General features: G+C 37.8%; 1 protein-coding gene across 1 annotated transcript; it reads left to right on the forward strand.

Annotated features, from left to right (window-relative positions):
* Positions 1-941: 941 nt before the first annotated feature.
* Positions 942-19,763, forward strand: vps39 (VPS39 subunit of HOPS complex). Its single transcript, XM_008398866.2, has 24 exons — positions 942-1,528; positions 2,374-2,439; positions 2,529-2,593; positions 2,751-2,793; positions 3,204-3,298; positions 4,721-4,819; positions 4,962-5,054; positions 5,368-5,551; positions 7,846-7,966; positions 8,748-8,868; positions 9,115-9,244; positions 9,877-10,019; positions 10,144-10,284; positions 10,990-11,131; positions 13,050-13,136; positions 14,126-14,199; positions 14,356-14,572; positions 15,256-15,384; positions 15,921-16,023; positions 16,283-16,328; positions 17,344-17,493; positions 18,139-18,273; positions 18,603-18,694; positions 19,071-19,763. Exons 1-24 carry the CDS (start codon positions 1,456-1,458, stop codon positions 19,150-19,152), a joined length of 2,631 nt encoding a protein of 876 aa, XP_008397088.1. The 5' UTR covers positions 942-1,455; the 3' UTR covers positions 19,153-19,763.
* Positions 19,764-20,012: the final 249 nt, after the last annotated feature.

The raw sequence follows: 20,012 nt of genomic DNA on the forward strand, positions 1-20,012 counted from the left end.
CACTGCAAATATAGTTTTATCTCTTCCTCAATTTGTGAAAATATGTTTAGATATTCTGGAATCCTTGCGTTCTGGTTTTATAAAGATTTAAGTCTTGTTAAGAATATTTTAATTGTTTGGAAATATTTGACAGTCTTTAAAGACTTGGATCTGTTGTGAAGCTTTTTTGCATATGTTCTGCAGAGAAACTTTATATTAAACGACCATAAAAATTTGATTTTGTGTGTGTGTGTGTGTGTGTGTGTGTGTGTGTGTGTGTGTGTGTGCGTGTGTGTGTGTGTTTGCACTTCGTGAACGGTAAAGTAATATCTGTATTTTCACAGACTTTCTTCACTACGGTCCAAGTACATCCATTATTCAATCCACAAACATATCCGTTTAGTTGTCTCTCCATCCATTAATTTATTTGTCCATCCAATAATTGGTCCGTTTTTTTTCTCCATCCAAACACGCAGGCGTACTGACGACTTTTACTTTTAATGTCTCGTCATATTTGTCCAGTTGTTTGTCCAACCAACCAAATATCTTCTTTAAACCATTAATCTTTTCCTTTTTTCATTTTCTTGTAGGACCAACTTACCGTAGTAAAATTATTCGTCATAAATTCACAGTTAACTATTGTGTTAAACTTTAAAATGGGCATGACAAGAGTCCAGATATTCAAGTCTGAAAAAGCATGGTAACGTCTAAGACCCCTGAGTCCACATCCCCTATTTGTTTTTTTTTCTTTTTCTATTTGCAGGGTTATTTAAGGTCAAATTATGTTTTCTGTATTATTTTTTCTTTTATATTGTATTAAGAAGAGAAGATTTTTCATTCCTACCAGTAGTAAATTTAAAATGCGAATAATTTAATGTAATGTAGAACCTTTTGAATAATTTTCTTGCTGTCCATTAGTTGCGGTGGAGGGGAAATAAATGCCACTGCACCTTTAATTTGTTCCTCGTGAGTTTAGTCACGTGCCTGCCAAACGCTCGCGCAGCTGTCAACTGAGGAAGCAGCGAGAAGCAACAGTGGGAGTAAARACTAAGCTACTACTCTCAGTTTTTTGCGTCTATTATTGGGTGTATGTTGTCACATACGGCTACATTGGGACTAATGGAAAGATGGCGGCCTCGACTCGCTTTTCAGTAGACCGCCAATGAAAGAAAACAATGTTTACCACTAGCTGTTGCTTGCTAACTTCTAAGCTAGCTCGCTAACAGTCAGCTGTTGTTATGGTATGGTCGGGGCGATAGCTGGCTATTAGCCCAAGTGTTCAGTTGTCATATTTGTCCAAAATACCAGGATTTATCAGACTGCAATTTCTACGGCCACTCTGGACGCATGGAACTGGTCGGCCGGTGTTTAATGGCGACTTAAAAAGCTGCATCACCTTGACAGACTCGTCAGCTGTTGTCTGGCAATTTATCCAGCAGAAACATTGTGTAAYAGAACTAGCAAAACTGCTTCAAGATGCATGACGCGTATGAGCCAGTGAATATTTTAGAGAAGCTTCCTCTTCAGATCGACTGTCTTGCGGCTTGGGGTGAGTTTCTTACTGAGGGTTATTGTTCCTCCGTGTATTTACTGTCCTGCTGTCCCGAGTGTCTCAGCTAACATCTCTAAGGCTGGGATGGATGGRACAGTAGGGATTCAAAATCTTGGAAAGGAGTGAGAAATATAAATAACCTCTAAAAAYATTTTTTATAATAAAAAATATATTATGCCATATATTTTTTGTTGATATAAAGCAAAAGTTGGAAAAGAAAAAAAAAAAGTTTTAAACTACTAAAGCAACTACTAACAAGTAACAATATTTAAATAATAATTTTCACTCATGAAAAGAAAAGGGGGAAATGAATTTTTCCATGTGTGYCTGGATACTCAACTTTTTATAAGAAGATTTTTTTCCAGAATAATGTCTGACTCTTATTATAAAACTGTTTTTCTGTCCTCGCTAATATACACAAAACATTTTTGGCACAAAATAAAAATCAAAAAGTTGGCGTTAAATTTAAACACTGTTGTAAAGTTAGTTTCCTATTAAACTGTTATGCTTAATATTGCTGTTTTGCATTATGATATACGTTTTATTTGRAGATATTTCCGCCAACAGTTTAACTTTGTTTTAATTCTGTTTCCGTCACACTGATCAACTTATGGATGCACTCAAAATGTCATGCAAGCCTCTTCCGATTTCATTCTGCTCTAAATCCTGCAACTATTACATCCAAAAAAATAAATCAAAACATGTCTCATTTTTTGCTCCATAACTTAAAAAACACAGAAGGAATAAAACAAAATATGGATCCACTTTTTGTAGATTGACTTTCTGTATTAAAAAGGTAACTCTTTATGTTTCAAACTTCTTCCCTGTGTTTGTCCCTGCAGAGGATTGGCTGCTTGTTGGAACAAAACCAGGACATCTTCTCCTGTACAGAATCAAGAAGGATGCAGGTAAAACAGACTGAGTGTTGGAGGTTTAYTTTTGATATACATTTTTTAAAGTGTTAGTGGAACATTTACGTAATTTGTTTTCTCCTCAGCCACCAACCGGTTCGAGGTGACTTTGGAAAAGTCTAATAAGAACTTCTCAAAGAAAATTCAACAGGTAGGATCAAACTGGGAACAATATCAGAACAAATCAGTTGTTTTGTTTGTGAGGAAGCATTTAGACCTCTTCCTGCTTGAGTGTGTTGTTCTAAATAAATCTTGAGTTCAATTTAAAAAGCATTTAAACATAATTATTGTGTTTCTTCTTTCTCCAGCTATACGTCGTTTCTCAGTATAAAATTCTCGTCAGTCTTTTGGGTAAGTTTTGGYGTCCCATTTATCTATTTATTCATCATAATTGCTTATTGACTTAAAAATACTCTCTGAATACTTGAGATTAAAACCGGTGTGTGCACAGCTCCTGGCTAACTTTTTGCAGTGGTGCACCTAACTTTTTTAAATTTAGCTTCACTGCCACAACTTTAAGGTGTAACAATATGTTTTTACAGTTTCTTTACCACTACATTACACATCTAACGGTAAAATTATGTAAATTTCCAACACAAACATGAAAATTATTATTATTAAAGGTTAGCCAAAAAAAGTTTTTCTTTTTGCTTTTTTCTTTGAATGTGCAACAAAACTGTTTGCACTATGGAGCCCTGTTATCCACAGAGAATACTTTTTAAATCAAGACAAGTTGATTAAATCTCCTTCGTGTCTTCTAGAGAACAACATCCACGTCCATGACCTCCTGACCTTTCAGCAGATCACTGTGGTGTCTAAAGCCAAAGGAGCCACGCTGTTTGCATGTGACCTGCAGGTCAGTTAAAGTCTCTCTGACTTCAACTCTTAACCACAAAAAAMCCCCCCAGCAAATTTTTAGCTCCRTCTGTCACTTTTTAATACCACTACCATTATCAACTAGCAATAATAATAATAATGATGATGATAAATAAAAAAAAGACAAATAAAAATCCTCAAATGTTTTTTATAGTCTAAATATAACTTGATTACAGGATAAAAAGCTCTTAGGTTGAAGCCTGTCTGCAAAACTTTTTTCTCTATAGTTGAATTTTTGGTTTTATTTAATTATTTGACTTTCTTCCTGAGTTTCTTCTTGAGTATTTCTTATTAGCCATGAAGCTAATCAAATTCATGAATTGAGAATCTAAGCTATTGCCCAAGTCTTGTGCGGCTTAGTTCTTATTATCTAAGTACAGTACAAGTGTCATTTTATCTTTTTTCAATTAGTTTCTAACACGTGACGTAGCAGGTCTGAAATAAAATGTTGCAAAAGCGGCTGCATGCCAGAAACTGCATCTAAACTTTTTTTTTTTGTTTGTGCCATTAAAAACACAACTTCTTTATGTTTTGTTGGGATTTTGTGTTTTTTGTTTTTTGTTTGTTTTTCTAGAGAACATTACTAAACAAACAGCATCATTATCATCAATTAACGCACATTGACCAAAGACGAAGTTACTCAAAAGCTCAAATCAGCGTCACGTTATAAAACATTATAACTGGTTTTGAACATTTTTCGGGAGCGCTGTCAGAAATCAAAGTGTAGAAACTATTGCACACCTGAACACACCACCTCCATGGTCAGCATGGTGGGGCAGCATCATGCCGTAGAGGCAGGGACATGAAAGCAAACCAAAGCTGCTGAGAAGCCGAATGAAGGAAAATACAGAGAAATTCTAAATAAAATCCAGTTGGAGGCTCTAAAATATTCGAGACTGGAAAGGAGATTCACTTAACCTTAACCTTAACACTAAACTCAGATGCAAGCCACACTTTTCAGAACTTTATTTGTATAAAGTTTAGAAACCTATGTATTATTTTTCTTCTATTTGTTAAATGTAACTGTCACTTGAAATATATCAGTTTAAGATCTACCAATATTCTTTCCACGACTACAAATCTTTTTTTTTTTTTTTTAAAGGATTATTACTTCATAGACGTCAGAGTAGTCAAAATGTTCTCARTGTGTGTAGAACAGGAAGTTTGAACACAGTAAACCGTGAATCCTTTGTGCCAACTGGGAACCTGAAAGCAGAACCATTAGTGAGACACAAAATATGAAAACAAAAAAAAGCCACATAGCATTTATARCGCATTTCATAATTGTTTGAAATGAACTAATCCAGCCAAAAAATATAACTGTTTCTAGAAAATGACCATCATTTGTGGCTTTTTTAGTGTCAAATTAAACACTATGTCTATATATTTTTTAAATCTTCAGCAAATGAGCTCCGGGGAGGAAAGCCTCCGAATGTGTGTGGCGGTGAAAAGGAAACTCCAGCTGTATTACTGGAAGGATAGAGAGTTCCATGAGCTGCAGGTAAATTAAATTACACCAAACCCACTTGAGTTGCCTGTGTGTGTGTGTGTGTGTGTGTGTGTAATGTAAGTACACTTTCCACACAGCCGTCTTTGACTTGACTGTATCCTGGCATCTCGGTGTTTTTGTTTCCATTTCTCAGGGCGACTTGGGTGTGCCAGATGTTCCTAAGTCCATGGCCTGGTGTGAAAACTCCATCTGTGTCGGCTTCAAACGGGACTATTACCTCATTCGGGTATGTTTTAGTGAAAAGCACCTCAGCAATTTGTCTTGTATAAGTGAAAGTAGTTCTCAGGAGAGTTGAAGACTTTGACTGAACATCCCGAGAAAACACTTTGATCTAAGCCAAGGCACATGGAAAAACCACAGCACTTCACCCAATACGTTTGTATTTGAGGTGTGTGCAATGGATAAGCTGATATTTGTCTTTCTTTCTCATCATATGTTGTGTTTTTTATGGTGATTTTTGCAAGATCTCTGATTGGTTATGTTTATATTTGAATGAAATCAGTTGCTTGTTGGTCTAATCTCTGTTTGCTGCGATCCAGCTGGATGGCCGCGGCTCCATCAAGGAGCTCTTCCCCACTGGGAAACAGTTGGAGCCTCTAGTTGCCCCGCTGGCTGATGGGAAGGTGGCTGTTGGGCAGGACGACCTCACCGTGGTGCTTAACGAAGAAGGAGTTTGCACCCAGAAGTGCGCCCTGAACTGGACCGATATCCCCATCGCCATGGGTAAGGAGTTATTCCCCAGCATTGRCATGTTTGACTTTAATGAGAAGAGACTGCAAAAGGCAAAGTGACGCACAAGCGACAACCACATAGATCTCTTTTCTGAGATCTATGTGGGTTAAATAAGAAATGAAAACTACGARAAAAGCTTTACATAAATGAACTGCAACTACCACACAGCAGCTACTAAATAAATAGTGGATGAATACAAATGTATTCCTCACTTTTCAGGTTTTGATTTGCAAAAATATTTGAAAGCCATGTGTAGRCCTGTCACAATAACAAGTTTTACTGGACGATAAATTGTCCCAGAAGTTATTGCGATAAACAATAATATTGTTGTTTTTGAGACCAGTTTCAGGTAACATGAAGGTAAYGACATAATGCAAAAACACATCATCAAACATCAACAAGCTCTAAATTATTACCAAGATTTAATGCTGAAACAAGAAGACATTTTAAATATCCCAAGTAATTRAACAAAAACAACAGAAATAACAAATATAGTGAATTATGAAGTCGGTGTAAGCACAATTGTGATTTGAAACGAGGATTAGTTGAAATCACACTACATGTACCTGCAGTGTCCTAAAGAAGCGTATTACAAATGGAAAAGTTTTTCAAGAGCAGTACTTGTGTTTGTGGGACCATAATTGCTGTGGCACACAGTTACAGTCATACAGTTACCTAAAAAAAGAAGTAATAAATAGTTCTAATACTTTTATCGTTATCACAATATTAACACAAAATATCATGACCAAACTTTAAGTCCATTTTTCCCAGACTTAAATTCCTGCTGTTGAACTTTATTCAGCTCATAATAATGATTTTATTTTTTTTTAAATCCAGTATTTTTAATAATACTTAATATTTTTTTAGCAATTTTCTACAAGGTAACTTTACTTTTTAACTCATCCAATGGCAAGTTTGATGACTTGCTCTTTATAGTCAAGTAATACCTAAGCCCAGACAGAATTGCTCAAGTTCTACCCTTTTCTCTGTTCGCTGTAATCCAGCTGTCTTTTATCTGTCACAAMCATTTTTTGGCTTCCACGTGTCAGAGAATGAAACGTTTACCTCATGACTAGTTCACCATGGGTCCATGATGAGCTCTGTAGTGGTTTAAGATGCTGTGCGTTTCTGTTCTCGCCGGAWTACAGAAGGGAAAAACAACAAGAGGAAATGAAGCCTCCAAGCGCTGGTTTTATGCAGCTTTCAATTTCCTCATCCTCAAACTGCGAACAGAGCGGAGCTGGAAGGCAGAGGCGACATGAGCTGCACCGTTTTAGATCCGTTTAAACGGACTGTCCTCAACCGCTTGACAATAAAGGAAAACCTGGAGGTTTTTTTTGTTTTGTTTTGGGGGTTTTTCTCCCAGGATGAATCGTGTGCCACATATCTACCAAAAACTGTTGCCTTTTAGCTGGATTTGCAGATAAATTGGCCTCACTGATTATGAATTTCCRTAAAGAGTTTCCTTTTCTTAGTTGTTCCAGCTAGAGATGCGCTGATCCGTTTCAGGGCAATAAAGTYGAGAACAAACAGACTAAGAAACAGTTTCTTCCCAAGAGCTATTGTTGTTCTGAACACAGCAAATCCATCTGAAACCTGATCTTTACTTATTTATTCATTCATTCTTAACATCCCAGCTGTTCTGTGTTTCTTTGAGAGGTTCTAGTTTTTTAAATCTTGTGTATTGTTTGTGCACAAAGACATTAAAATAAATTCTAGTTCTGATTCTGATATCTACTCAGTCTAACTCTACGCTTTGTGTTCTGAGCGACGTCATGATTTATCTATTTTACGTTATATTTTGAGTTCTTATTTGCACTTTCTGACAATTTCAAAAGTTTGTTGCAGTTCATTTTTACATGTTTGACCAAGGCAGTCAACCTATTGTTTCTGTCAGCTTATTGTTTATTTTACATTAGTTGTTATGCTCCTAACTGCACTGACTGGACAAAACAAAAGTTGTGTTGTGAAGCTACTAAATTTRCAATACATTTATTAAAAATAAGTTTATAATTTAGTAGATTTAGTTTGGATTAAAAAAAACAACAAAAAACCTTTTGAGTCAGTTCAGCACTGTTTGTGTATCGGATCGGTATTGGCCGATACGTAACCTCATATATCAAGATCTGAAGTGAAGAAAGTGGATCGGGGTGTGCTTAGTTTATGGTCCATTCATTCTGTTTCTTTTTTTTTTGTTTTTTTTTAAAGCTGGAAATAAAACGGTTCAATGCAAATGCATAAATATAAAAAATGTTTTTTTGTTGTTTTTTTTTTAATCTCCGCAGAGCACCAGCCTCCCTACATCATTGCGGTCCTCCCTCGGTACGTGGAGATACGGACCTTAGAGCCACGGCTGCTGGTGCAGAATGTGGAGCTGCAAAGGCCGCGCTTCATCGCCTCGGCAGGGTGAGACGGACTTCACAGCCGTAAACAAAAGCCAGAAAATAAGTGGGGAAAAAAAACAAAAAGCAATGTTAACTTTGATGTAGAACACTGACCTTTTTGTAAAAATCTGTTTTCAAGTAAAAGTTCTGACTTTTGTGTTTCTCCGCTACGGAAAATAAATTTGTTTTGCTACACTCTCATAAAAGCTTTTAAGTCAACCCATTTTATTCTTAAGGATCACAATTTAGAGGCTGCAATTATTAGAAACAAAAAAGACCGAGTCAGTTTTTTTTTTTCCCTCTTCACCAATTTGTTGCCCAATTTCAGACGTTCATGTTACCATTTCATCCCTTTTTACTCCCATTTCGAACCTGCAAGTTAAATTTATTTGTATGTCACCGTTCAAATGCAGGATAATATCAAGATTTATACAGAAAAAAGAAACTAAAACAGGAACGATGCATCAATAATAATCATAATGTCCTGTAGGGTATGTATTTTTTTTATTTTTTCCTTGTTTTTATTATTTTATGATCAGTTAGAAATGAAATCGAGGGCTCAGATTTTATACCTGAAGAATAATAAAAAAACTGCAACAGTAGGAAGAGGGGAAAGAACAAAATGACAGGCAGCCCCAAAAACTAACAAAATAAAATAGTCAAAAGTAGATTTTGATAACCTTTAGTCTGCAATTTGTTTCTTTTTTTATACAATGTGAGAATAATTTCAATTTGAGGGCTTTTCTCATCTTTGCTGCTGATGTTCTGTGCTTGTAACTAAAATGCTTCCTCTTCCCTCGCAGGCCAAACATCGTGTACGTTGCCAGCAACCACTTCGTCTGGCGCCTGGTGCCAGTGTCAATCGCCAGCCAGATCCAGCAACTTCTCCAGGACAAACAGTTCGAGCTCGCTCTTCAGCTGGCAGTAAGCACGAGCCGCAGAGCTCACGTTTTATTCCCCCGATAAGTTAGCCTACCTGTGGCTTAAATACAACATAAAATCACACTAGAAATCCGATTTTGATGAGGCGCAGCTGTAAAAATCGTTTCGGGAGGATTTTCTTGAGTAGTCTTCTTGCACGTCAGTGCTTTTTACACGACAAAATAACTCACATTTTAGGTTGGATCACATTTCCTTTTATATCATTCATTTATTTTTTTTCTTTTTCAGAAAATGAAGGACGATTCAGACGGTGAAAAGAAGCAGCAGATTCATCACATCCAGAATCTTTACGCCTTCAACCTGTTTTGCCAGAAGAAGTTTGACGACTCCATGCAGGTGTTTGCTAAACTTGGTACAGGTACGAACGGGTCACACCTGGGTCAAATCGACGCAAAGTACCGCAGCCGTGCTCATGTTCTGTCCAATTTTATTTATACAACAACCTCAGGCGCAATAATTGCAACATCATAGATGTTTAAATGATAAAATGGGAAATAAAAATAAGTTCGACAAAATAACATTTTAAAAACGATAMATTTTTCAGTAAAATATCAAGAAAATAATAAAAACCAAGACATACTTGGTTTCAGTTGCAGCAATTTCCCAAAACCTTGAATCAGTTAAGTACTTGTACTTTTTCCCTTTCGTTTTTATTTACTCATTATTTTTTCTGTCATAAATTGAACTGGAAAATGACTGGAAATTGTAAAGGATTGTTTTTACTTTTGCTGAATCAGTTCTCGATGCATATTTATAATTATTCTGTCGCTGTTTCATATTTCTTATTGAAACAGTATTTTATGAGCTCAAATGTAAGCATCACATCTTCTCTGTAAAAGTTTAACTAAAAAAAAAAACTAAACARTGTAAATGGCTGATAATACAGGATTCTTGACGCCTTCTTTTTTTCCCGTTGCGTTAATGTGCTGAACATGTTTTCGAATACTTATTAAAATCTTGTCATTTTTCATTTGTTTGCGTGGCCTGCAGATCCCACGCATGTGATCGGACTTTACCCCGACCTGCTCCCATCAGACTACCGCAAACAGCTGCATTACCCCAACCCTCTGCCCAGCTTGTCTGGGGCCGAGCTGGAGAAAGCTCATCTGGCTCTCATTGATTACCTCACCCAGGTGTGTGTTCATGACAAAAGACATTAAATAAAATACTCTGCCTAKGTGGAAACCCTTAAACATTGGGATAGCATAAATTGTGGTAAATTTAAAAAACATTTTTTGTTTGTTTTGGTTCTCACAGAAACGCAGCCATCTTGTCAAACAGCTGAACGACACCRGCCCGTCCACAACGTCTCCGCTCATGGAGGGAACGCCGACCATCAAGAGCCGCAAAAAGCTCCTGCAGATCATCGACACCACGCTGCTGAAATGTTATCTGCACGTAAGACCAGAGTGCCGTTTATTATTCGCTTATATCTGGTTATTTATTACACAGGGTTTTGAAAAACTCTTCAAATTATTTCACTCTTTGTYGCATTCTGACCACGAACTTCAGCGTATGGTTTGTACATTTATATTAACAAATAAAAGTATAAAAAGTGCACCGTACATTTGCACTCGGCGCCTTTGAGTCGCACCTTAATAGAACCATCATTCACTTCAGTTACTGCTGATTTTTTTTTTGGAGATGTCCTGATCATCTTTATATCTACAGGTAGAGATTTGTTTCTATTCTTCTATGTAAAATACCTTAAAGTCYACACCATGATGCTGCCATCACCATGTTTTACTACAGTGTTGTGTTCAGAGTGATGTGCAGTGTAAATTTTTGTTCAGGTGTCACTTAAAAGCAGATGCACCTTCTAATTTTATTTTTACTGGTCAACGGTGATTTCAATTTCCACTGATAATCTACCCGAAAACCATTATTTGATTCTTCACATTATGTTCAACAAAACACAACCTCACTTTTAGATGCACTATAAAATTGGAAGACACGTGCTGAAAAGGACAACAAAACAACTTTCTTGTGTTTTTGATTGTTTAACTTTTACGTATCTGAGGCAGAGGTCGTGCTGGGGTTCTGTACTGGGAGTGACGGACTCGGGTTTTTAAAYGCTGTGTTTTGTTTGTCTGCTCCTTGCAGACCAACGTGGCTCTCGTCTCTCCGCTCCTTCGACTGGAGAACAACCACTGCCACATCGAGGAGAGCGAGTACGTCCTGAAGAAGTCCCAGAAGTACAGCGAGCTCATCATTCTCTACGAAAAGAAGGGCTTGCATCAGAAAGGTAGGCAGCTGTCGATGGATGCACCTTAACAAGTSGTATTCACAAAAATACGACTCTTTACATWTTTCTCATCACTGTTAAAGAAAGTAATCCTTTATTTTATTTTTTATCTCTGTTTAAGATGTTTTGCTGATGCTAGGAGGTCGCCTAAAATATTATACGTTGAATTRTAGGATAAATGTAGCGTATGTCTCTGCAAAATTAAGATACAATTTTCTTTYATGTGGACATTTGACTTCTTATAGCTTCTTTCTTCTCACCACTACTTCACGGAGTCCACGACTACTAGTTTCCCAGCTAACAGATTCTTACACACTAACTAATATCTTTATGACACAGGATTGTGATTGATAGCGCTAAGCCCCGCCTCCTGGCCCTGATTGGTTGTTTCTAGTTAGCGCTGGGAGAAGGCAGAAGAGCTCAATGTTTTCACAGGTTAACTGAATCGTATCAGATTGTCACCACATGGTGACACTTTCAACAAATGCATAAAAAACACTTTCTATAGAAAATTACATAATGCAACTTTAACAAGTCTTGCCCTGAACAACCTGGTTCTGGCTGAGAGCGAACATTTATTTGTCAGAAAAATACTGAAACGCTCGACAGACTTTCACTGCAAAAATACAAAATCTGTATTTTTGGTCTAGTTTCTAGAGAAAATATGTTAATACTCTTGAAATGGCGCAAAACTAGCTTAAAAGTAAATTTTCAGCAAGATGAAAAAGTTGATGAAACAGTTCTAGTTCCATTGGCARATTATTTATCTTATAACAAAACGTTTTTCTTATGTTGTAAGTGGAGAAATCCACCAATAGAACAAGTGGGGTTTTTTTTGGTCAATATTAAATAATTATTTACTTAAAATAAGCTCTTACATCTTGCTGGAAAGTTACTTATGAGTTAGTTTTGTCTCATTTCAAGTGTACTAAGATATTTGCACTATAAACTAGATCAAAAATACTTTGTAAAATTGTTTTGTTTCTGCAGTAATAAAATGTTTAATCAGTCACCAAATGACTCTCCCGAAAGAACAAAGATGGGCCAATCAATACGGCTCTATTGTTCTCCCTGGGCTGATTAAAGTCCAGCTCTTTGATAAGTGTGCAGATCGAAATCACCATTTATGATTTGCGCATTTGTAAGATCGACTTTTTACGGTCCTTGTTTGCTTTGTCATTGTTTTAATGAAGGAAATMAAATGTGTTRTTCGAATGTGAAAGTTACTCATCGAGCGATGGATATGAGTCAGCTGAAATATAGCTGCTGCTGTCACAGTCTGAGTTGTTTGTGTTGTTTATTTGCCGCAGGCCTCAGCTTGACAGTAGAAAGCTGAGCAAGTGATTCGCTTCATCATCCTTTTTTTTTTTTTTCTTTGAAACTCGGGTTTTAAATTAGCGGTTTAAAAGTCGGCCCTGCTCCATATTTTTCAGCTGTCGTCTCATTTGGCTCCAGTTCCGATCGTTTCTTCGAATATCTTCGCTCAGAGTTGCACAATGCGGCCTTTGTAAGCCCAGTCGGTCCATTACGGAGAACATCGCCAGGCTCCGGTTAGCTGCCCCTAACAAAGCCGAATCCTTTGGGGTTTGGGAGTCAGCTCTGTGAGGCTACGTGGTCACCGCATAAATCACAGCGGTTTGCTCTCTGTGGTTTCGGCCCATTCTGGGTTCTGCGGGCACAGCTGGTCCTAATTGGCCTGCCCTGATTTATGCCTGTGATGTCACGCTGCTCAAGTTTACCTCTGAATTAAAAGCAGCTGTTTGCAGCCGGAACGCTGTGGATGTTCTAGGTTTGTGTCACGCGGCGTGCGACAAACACGACATCCCGCTGTGCCGTACAAACCACTAATCACGCGTTTCCTCCTGCTGTGCCGTCACTCGCCGCCATGTTGTTGTTCTCACTTTGTTTGCTGTTTCAGCCTTGCAGGTCCTGCTGGACCAATCCACCAAGGCCAACTCTCCTCTGAAAGGTCACGAGCGAACCGTCCAGTACCTCCAACGACTGGGTGAGACTCGGCCGCGTTGACTGGTTTAAAGGATTTAGACTTCCTGAACTTTTCCAAGTGTTTTTCGTGTTGCTTCTGCACTCTTTGACACATTTTATTGGGATTTTATGTGATGGACATGATGTATTGCAGCATCAAGAAGTGGAAGAAAAATCTAATTTATATCCAAATATTTTAGCCCATTTTTCTTTGAACACTCTGACGGAGGGCAGACATGAATTTTCAAGTGGATTTAGGTTTCATGAAAATGAGACTCTAAAAGGTTCATTTTCTCCTGCATGTTGTGTAATTCTTACGATTTTCTTTGTCTTGTTTAAAAACAATGGCTGTTTCTTGCCACACTTTCATAAAAGCCAGATTTGTGTGGGGAAACTAATTGTTTCTRTTAGCTGCTTCTTACTAATTAGGTGACTTCAGAGCACAATCAGTTGCTCTGCTAATTTATTTAGGGCTGTGAGTGTAAAGGGGGCACAATGTACTTTTCAGATCAGATGAAATCGCAATAAATGCTTTACTTGCAGTTTTAACGAGACAAAATATAAAAAAATATTTTGCAAGGCATGTTTTTTTGTTTTTGTATGTTTGAACTGAATAGATTTTAGCTTTTCGTCCAGCAATATTCATATTCATAATATATAATATGATTCACTTATTGTTGGTCTTTTTGTTATTGCTGTTAGTTTTGTTTTGGTCTTTTTGGTGAGATGTGAAGACAAAAATATTGTTAATCTACCGTAATTAAAATGTGTTTAATATTAAATGCATACAATATTGATGGAGTAACTATTTAATACAGGTTTATTTGTTATACATGTGTAATAAAAGTAGGTAAACAAAGAGCAGGAATATTGATGCGTTTCACTTCCTTGAGTGTGTAAAACAAATGTTTTGACATTATGCTTCATGCTGTATTTTTGTACATATAAAATAAAATAAACAAAAAGCAACTGTTTGTAATTCCCCACCTTGTGAACTTTTCTCACTCACAGGATCAGAGAATCTGGGGATAATCTTGGAGTTTTCTCCCTGGGTACTTAAAATCTGTCCTGAGGACGGCCTGAAGGTGAGCAAACGCGTCTTTAAAAATGCATAAAAATTTATATTTATTCTCCACTTTGTGTCCCAGCTATAGTAACAAATAGAAAATTCAAGTTACTTCAATATCTTGTGTGTTTTTTTTTAATATTGGCTTGTTTTGAAAATGTCTGCTCCTCTTTAGATCTTCACTGAAGATCTGCCCGAGGTGGAGACTTTGCCCAGAGACAAAGTGCTGCAGTTCCTGAAGGAAGGCTTCGTGGAGCTGGCCGTCCCGTACTTGGAGCACATCATTTACGTGTGGGACGAGAAGGGCCCCGAGTTTCACAATGTGCTTATTCAGCTGTATCTGAGYAGGGTCCAAGGCCTGATGAAGCAGTACCTCAACTCACTGCCAGAAGGTTTGTGTAGAAGCTCCCGGCTCTGAAAGGTTTTCCTTTCTCTGGGGGGAAGAGGGGGGGTTTGTTTTTCAATCTGAGGAATTTTGCTTTTAACCAAAGATAGTATCATTGTTTCTAATGGTAGGATAACACAAACCGACATTCAAAGTTGAGTTACTTGTTCTGTCATCTAACCATTGATAAATGGAAAGATTGCACATTTAGAGAGCGAGTTTCCTCTTTAATACAGTAAAATGTCAGGATATGCATGATTGCCCTCTAGTGTTAGAAAAGAGATTAAAAGTAACAGATTAAACAAACTGCTGGCAGTAAACGATTTGTTGCTTTGTCTCCATTAATCGAGCCATAACATGAGATACGGCTGTTTTTAGGGATTATTGTGATTAAAATGGGCCAACAAATATGTATTTTAAGTTCTTACAGACAGACTGTGTTGATGTCAGGAACCTTCATGTGTTGCTCAGTGGATAACTGCACTGTAAATAACACATTTGCTATGTATATTTGATCAAAAACGCTATTAACAGCAGATTGTATATTTGATCAAAAACGCTATTAACAGCAGATATGCTAAAAAAAAAAAAAAATAGGAGTTTAATTTAAGATTCTTAAAGTCTGATCATTTTCTTCAGTATCCATCGTCTCACTAACTATGCTAATGACATTGGTTTTGTTTTGCACAGGGGTTCCTGCCGTTCCTGCCGGCCAGGAGCAAGGTGAACTGGGAGAGTTCAGGAACAAGCTGCTGTCTTTTCTGGATATTTCCACCAGCTATGAACCTGCCAGACTCATCAGCGATTTCCCATTTGATGGTAGGAAATGTTCCTGCAGCTCTGCTGCTTCTGCAAATGTGTTAACGATTTTGTAAAAATGCTTACAGAACCTGGAAAACCTTACTGATTTCAGTTGCATAATCTCACACTGAGCAAATTTCAACACTTTATTACTGATTCGGAGAAATGTCTTGTTTCTCCGTAGCTGCCCTGTTAGCTATGGGAAGTACTTAAACATGTCTACATAATCGACAGAACATTCCAAAGTGTAAAAAAACAACAACTTGAAAATGCTTCTTATTCATCCTGTATGTACTGTATTTATTTAGATCTTTTCATTTATATAAATATATCATGTTTCTCTCCCATCTTTCAATCTATATCTATTGTATCTTTCACTCTTCCTCTCTCTATCATATTATAAACAAGAACATAAGATTACATATTTAACAGCAGCAAAGTGTCAGGTGTTTCCCATTATTTCTGCTCGATGTAACTTGGTGAAATGTAGMACTCCAGCTCACCGGTCTGCGGCCGCCTCGCTGACCTTGTTCTCCTTGTTTTCCGTCTCTAAGGGCTGCTGGAGGAACGGGCTCTGCTCCTGGGTCGCATGGGAAAACACGAGCAGGCGCTTTTCATATACGTTCACGTTCTGAACGACACCCGCATGGCCGAGGAGTGAGTACTGAGCAAACGCCGCCTCACCTCACCTCAAATGGCAGCRGCCATCTGAGCGCTCACTGGAGAGAAGATGAGCAAATATTGTCCGATTCTGAATCACTTTGTTGCCAAAAGTCATGTTTTAAAGGGAATTTCTTTCTGTAATTTATAAGAGCTGATGACTCATTTGAACTGTTATGACTGTATAAAATGCTATAAGCATTTGTTTTTTTGTAGCTTTGAGTCCTTGATGATGATTTTCTCTTCTCTTATATAGATACTGTCACCGGCATTATAACAGTTCAATGGAAGGAAATAAAGATGTAAGTACTTTTATTTTCCTCCTGTTTTTAGTACATTCTACAATAAATACCATCATCACATCAGAGAAACTACAACATATCTTATTAAAAAGGAGAAATCAAAGCTCACAAAGAATTACATTTATAACTTGGCTGCTGGTGTTCAGTTCAATTGTTAGGAAAGTTGGAGGAGAGAGTGAGTCAGGGAGTGAAGAAAATTRGTGAGGAAGAAGATGGTGGTGAGGTGTGCTGTGGGAGTCACAGATGGGTTGGAAGTACATCGGGGATCTACTCTGAGACCCTTCTAGTTTCAGCGGTTGGAAAATCAGGCAGGTCATAATGTTTACAGATGACATTTTTACCACGTGAAGTGAAGAGGAGAACTTGGACAGCATAGTTTTTCTTTTCTTTTTTCAGAGATAAAAAGAAAAACATCTTAATTAATCACAGGCACAAAATGGATGAGTTTCTCTACAGTCTGGGGGGAAAAAAAAGAAAACGTGTGTATAAATGGTGTTTCAGTAAACTAGAGATTTAATGAGTCTACATACTTTATATTACTATTGACAAACATTTTCTTCAGTCACTTTTTTATAACTGACTATAAATATATATGCATCTGATTTCCTACAGTAAATTCTGATCAAGTTTTAACCTGCTGATGTTGATTTTAGCTGACTATTATGAGAAGATATTTAAAAAAAAGTTCAGATTTTTACAGGTCTTTCTGGTCGTTATGCATTTATTACATGGAGCAGAAATGACATCACTCAGGATGTTTTAGAGAAAGTAGTCTCTAAGATCTAACAAACCCAGTCCAATATTTTCAGGCTGAAAACGATAAAGCAGAGCAACTCTGCCTTCCTGTTATCTTCTGAAAGCCCTCTCACTTTCTCTCTCGCTCGCTGCTTGAATGATCTAAAAGTAAAACCTCAGTCTCTGCCTCTGTAGCTAAATTCATTCTGATTGAATTTAGCCAAAACAAGATGGGGCTTGAATGTAGGGAAGAGTGAAGTGCTGTGACTCTGCCTCGCAGGTTTATCTGTCTCTGCTGCGGATGTACCTGTCCCCCCCCGACGCCCACTGCCTGGGGCCCATTAAGATGGAGCTCACTGAGCCTCAGGCCAACCTGCAGGCAGCCCTGCATGTCCTGGAGCTGCACCACAGCAAGCTCAACACCACCAAGGTAATCACTTCTTGTACATTTTGCACTTTTAAAGTTTGCACTTCAGTTTGGAACTTTTGCCATGAATAAAAGATGGAGGCTTGAGGAACAAACTTGAGTTACAGCTTTATTTGTTTTGCTATAATTCTTCAGGTGAAAGTGTACCTGCAGCAACAATTCTAATTTATCCAGAATTTCACTACATAATATGCCTTTTAAATCATTAAAAAGTCATAGTTATGACCCCATTGATTCAGAAACAACCTGTGCGCTGCAAAAACACCACATTTTATCAAGTATTGTTGGTGTAGTTTCTAGTGTAAACATCTTGGTTCACTTGAAATGAGAAAACTAGATATGTTCCACTGCAGATTATTTCACTTAACAAAATATTTTCCCATGTTATAGGTGAAATAATCTGTCAGTGGAACTAGTAGTTTTTCATCAATATTAAGGAATTATTCACTTAAAACAAGCTAGCTTGCTGAAAAGTTAGCTAGTAATTAGTTTAGTCTCATTTCAAGTGTATTAAGACATTTTCACTAGAATCTAGACCAAAAGTACTTGGTGAGATTCGCAGTGCGTCTCTTTTTCAATGTCACGTTTTGAATCGCTGACCTGTTTTCTTTTTATAAACCCATATTTTCATGGCCGCCGTTTCTCCAGGCTATCAATCTGCTCCCAGCAAACACTCAGATCCGGGAGATAAAGGTCTTCCTGGAGAGCGTCCTGGAGGAGAAGGCCCAAATGAAACGCTGCAACCAGGTGTTGAAGAGTCTGCTGCAGGCCGAGTTCCTCAGGGTGAGATCTGGGAGACATCTTTATGGTAGAGCCGATTGATAGTGGGATGCCTAAGTGGAGAGATTTTGTTCAGGCATATTCCTGGGGGCCTTTTTAGAACAGTATCTGATACTCTGTTAAAGAAAATCCTAAAGGGATTGGACATTTACACAATACTTGACAATTTTCTGGTGTAGATCATTCAGGGGGTTCTTCATGATGCTGAAACATTGGTGTTGCTCAGGATGATGTCATCTGATGGATGTTCTTTCCTCTTTTTTTTTTTGTCTGTCTTGCTGAAGACTAGTTCGGGGTAAACATGTTAAAGGTGATTTTGTGTCTGTTCTCAGGTGCAGGAAGAACGAATCTTCCACCAGCAGGTTAAATGCGTCATAACGGAAGAAAAAACCTGCAGAGTCTGTAAGAAGAAGATAGGAAACAGGTAACATGATAACAGATGACGCCAAATGTGAAACGAATAGGGAAAATAATTACTATGTTTTATGAGTTGAACTGTTTCAAATTTACCGTTTTCTAATTTGATTAAATGGTATAGAGTGACTTGCATACGCCTTGAAACTTTTCACATTCTGTTTCATTACAACACATTTCAAACTCGAGGCCCGGGGGCCAAACCCGGCCCGCCATCGCTTTTTATGTGGCCCTCTTGACTCTAGCGGGACACGTGAACTGGAACCCATTCTTAAATATTATTTTATTACACAGTTTTTCACTAAATTGAGTTTTGTGGTTGTAATGTGACGCTTCGTATTAAGTGGAATGGAAGGATAATAATAAATCTTCTGGTTGTCTTTCAGTGCGTTTGCCAGGTATCCCAACGGCGTGGTGGTTCACTATTTCTGCTGCAAAGATCGCAGCGTGTGTCCCACCGAGCAGTAAAATCCTCTTCTCACACTGACAAATAAACCCCCCCTGCCTCASTCCCCACCTCCCTGCTGCGGGCTTCGCCGCTCGGCCATGTTGGAATCAGAACTATATTTGAAGGACTGCAGCGTTGGTTTATTTGTGGCCTGAGAAGATGCCCTTCTTCCGCCACAGAGCAGAACAGGAGCAGCACTGACGTTTTTCCCCTCTCAGACTACATGAAGAAACAGGAAGACGTCTGGAGACGCTCAATGGGAACGGAGAGACGAAGAAGGAAAGAAAGAAAGAGACAATCCAGAAGCAGATGCCACTGTAACCACATAAAGGATTTGCTGCCTTATAGGCACAGCATCCTGGAAGATTATTGACAGCTGGGATTGCAGACGTAAGCGTGCTATCTCTGATTACTACAGTTTATTATTATTTTTTTGTTTGTTTTTGTTTTGCGTTCACGTTCCCTCCACTAATATAACTCATCGTAGGCCTCAAACACACCTCGATATGCCATACTGAGTGCTACAGTACTGTTAAATGCCTTCTGTGACTCTGAAGATTGTACAATGAAATGAGATGTCACACATAACGTTTTGTTGTGAATATAGCAGACTATAGTGTTTTCTATTCAATAGTGTCCATTTAATATTATTTATAGGTCAATCCCKCAGTTCTTACCCAACTACATCCACTGTTATTTTTAAACATTTGTCCTTTTTTTTCTGGCTTGCAGGTGCATTAATCAAAATCCAAATGTTTATTCAGTAACACTTTATTTGAAGGGTTGTGCATAAGACCGACATGACACTGTCATAAACATGATATAACAGCTGTTATGAACAAGAAGGAGTCTTTATGTATGTTTATGACTGTTGTCAGGA

The sequence above is a fragment of the Poecilia reticulata genome, linkage group LG22 (assembly GCF_000633615.1).
Source record: "Poecilia reticulata strain Guanapo linkage group LG22, Guppy_female_1.0+MT, whole genome shotgun sequence".
Lineage (NCBI taxonomy): Eukaryota > Metazoa > Chordata > Actinopteri > Cyprinodontiformes > Poeciliidae > Poecilia > Poecilia reticulata.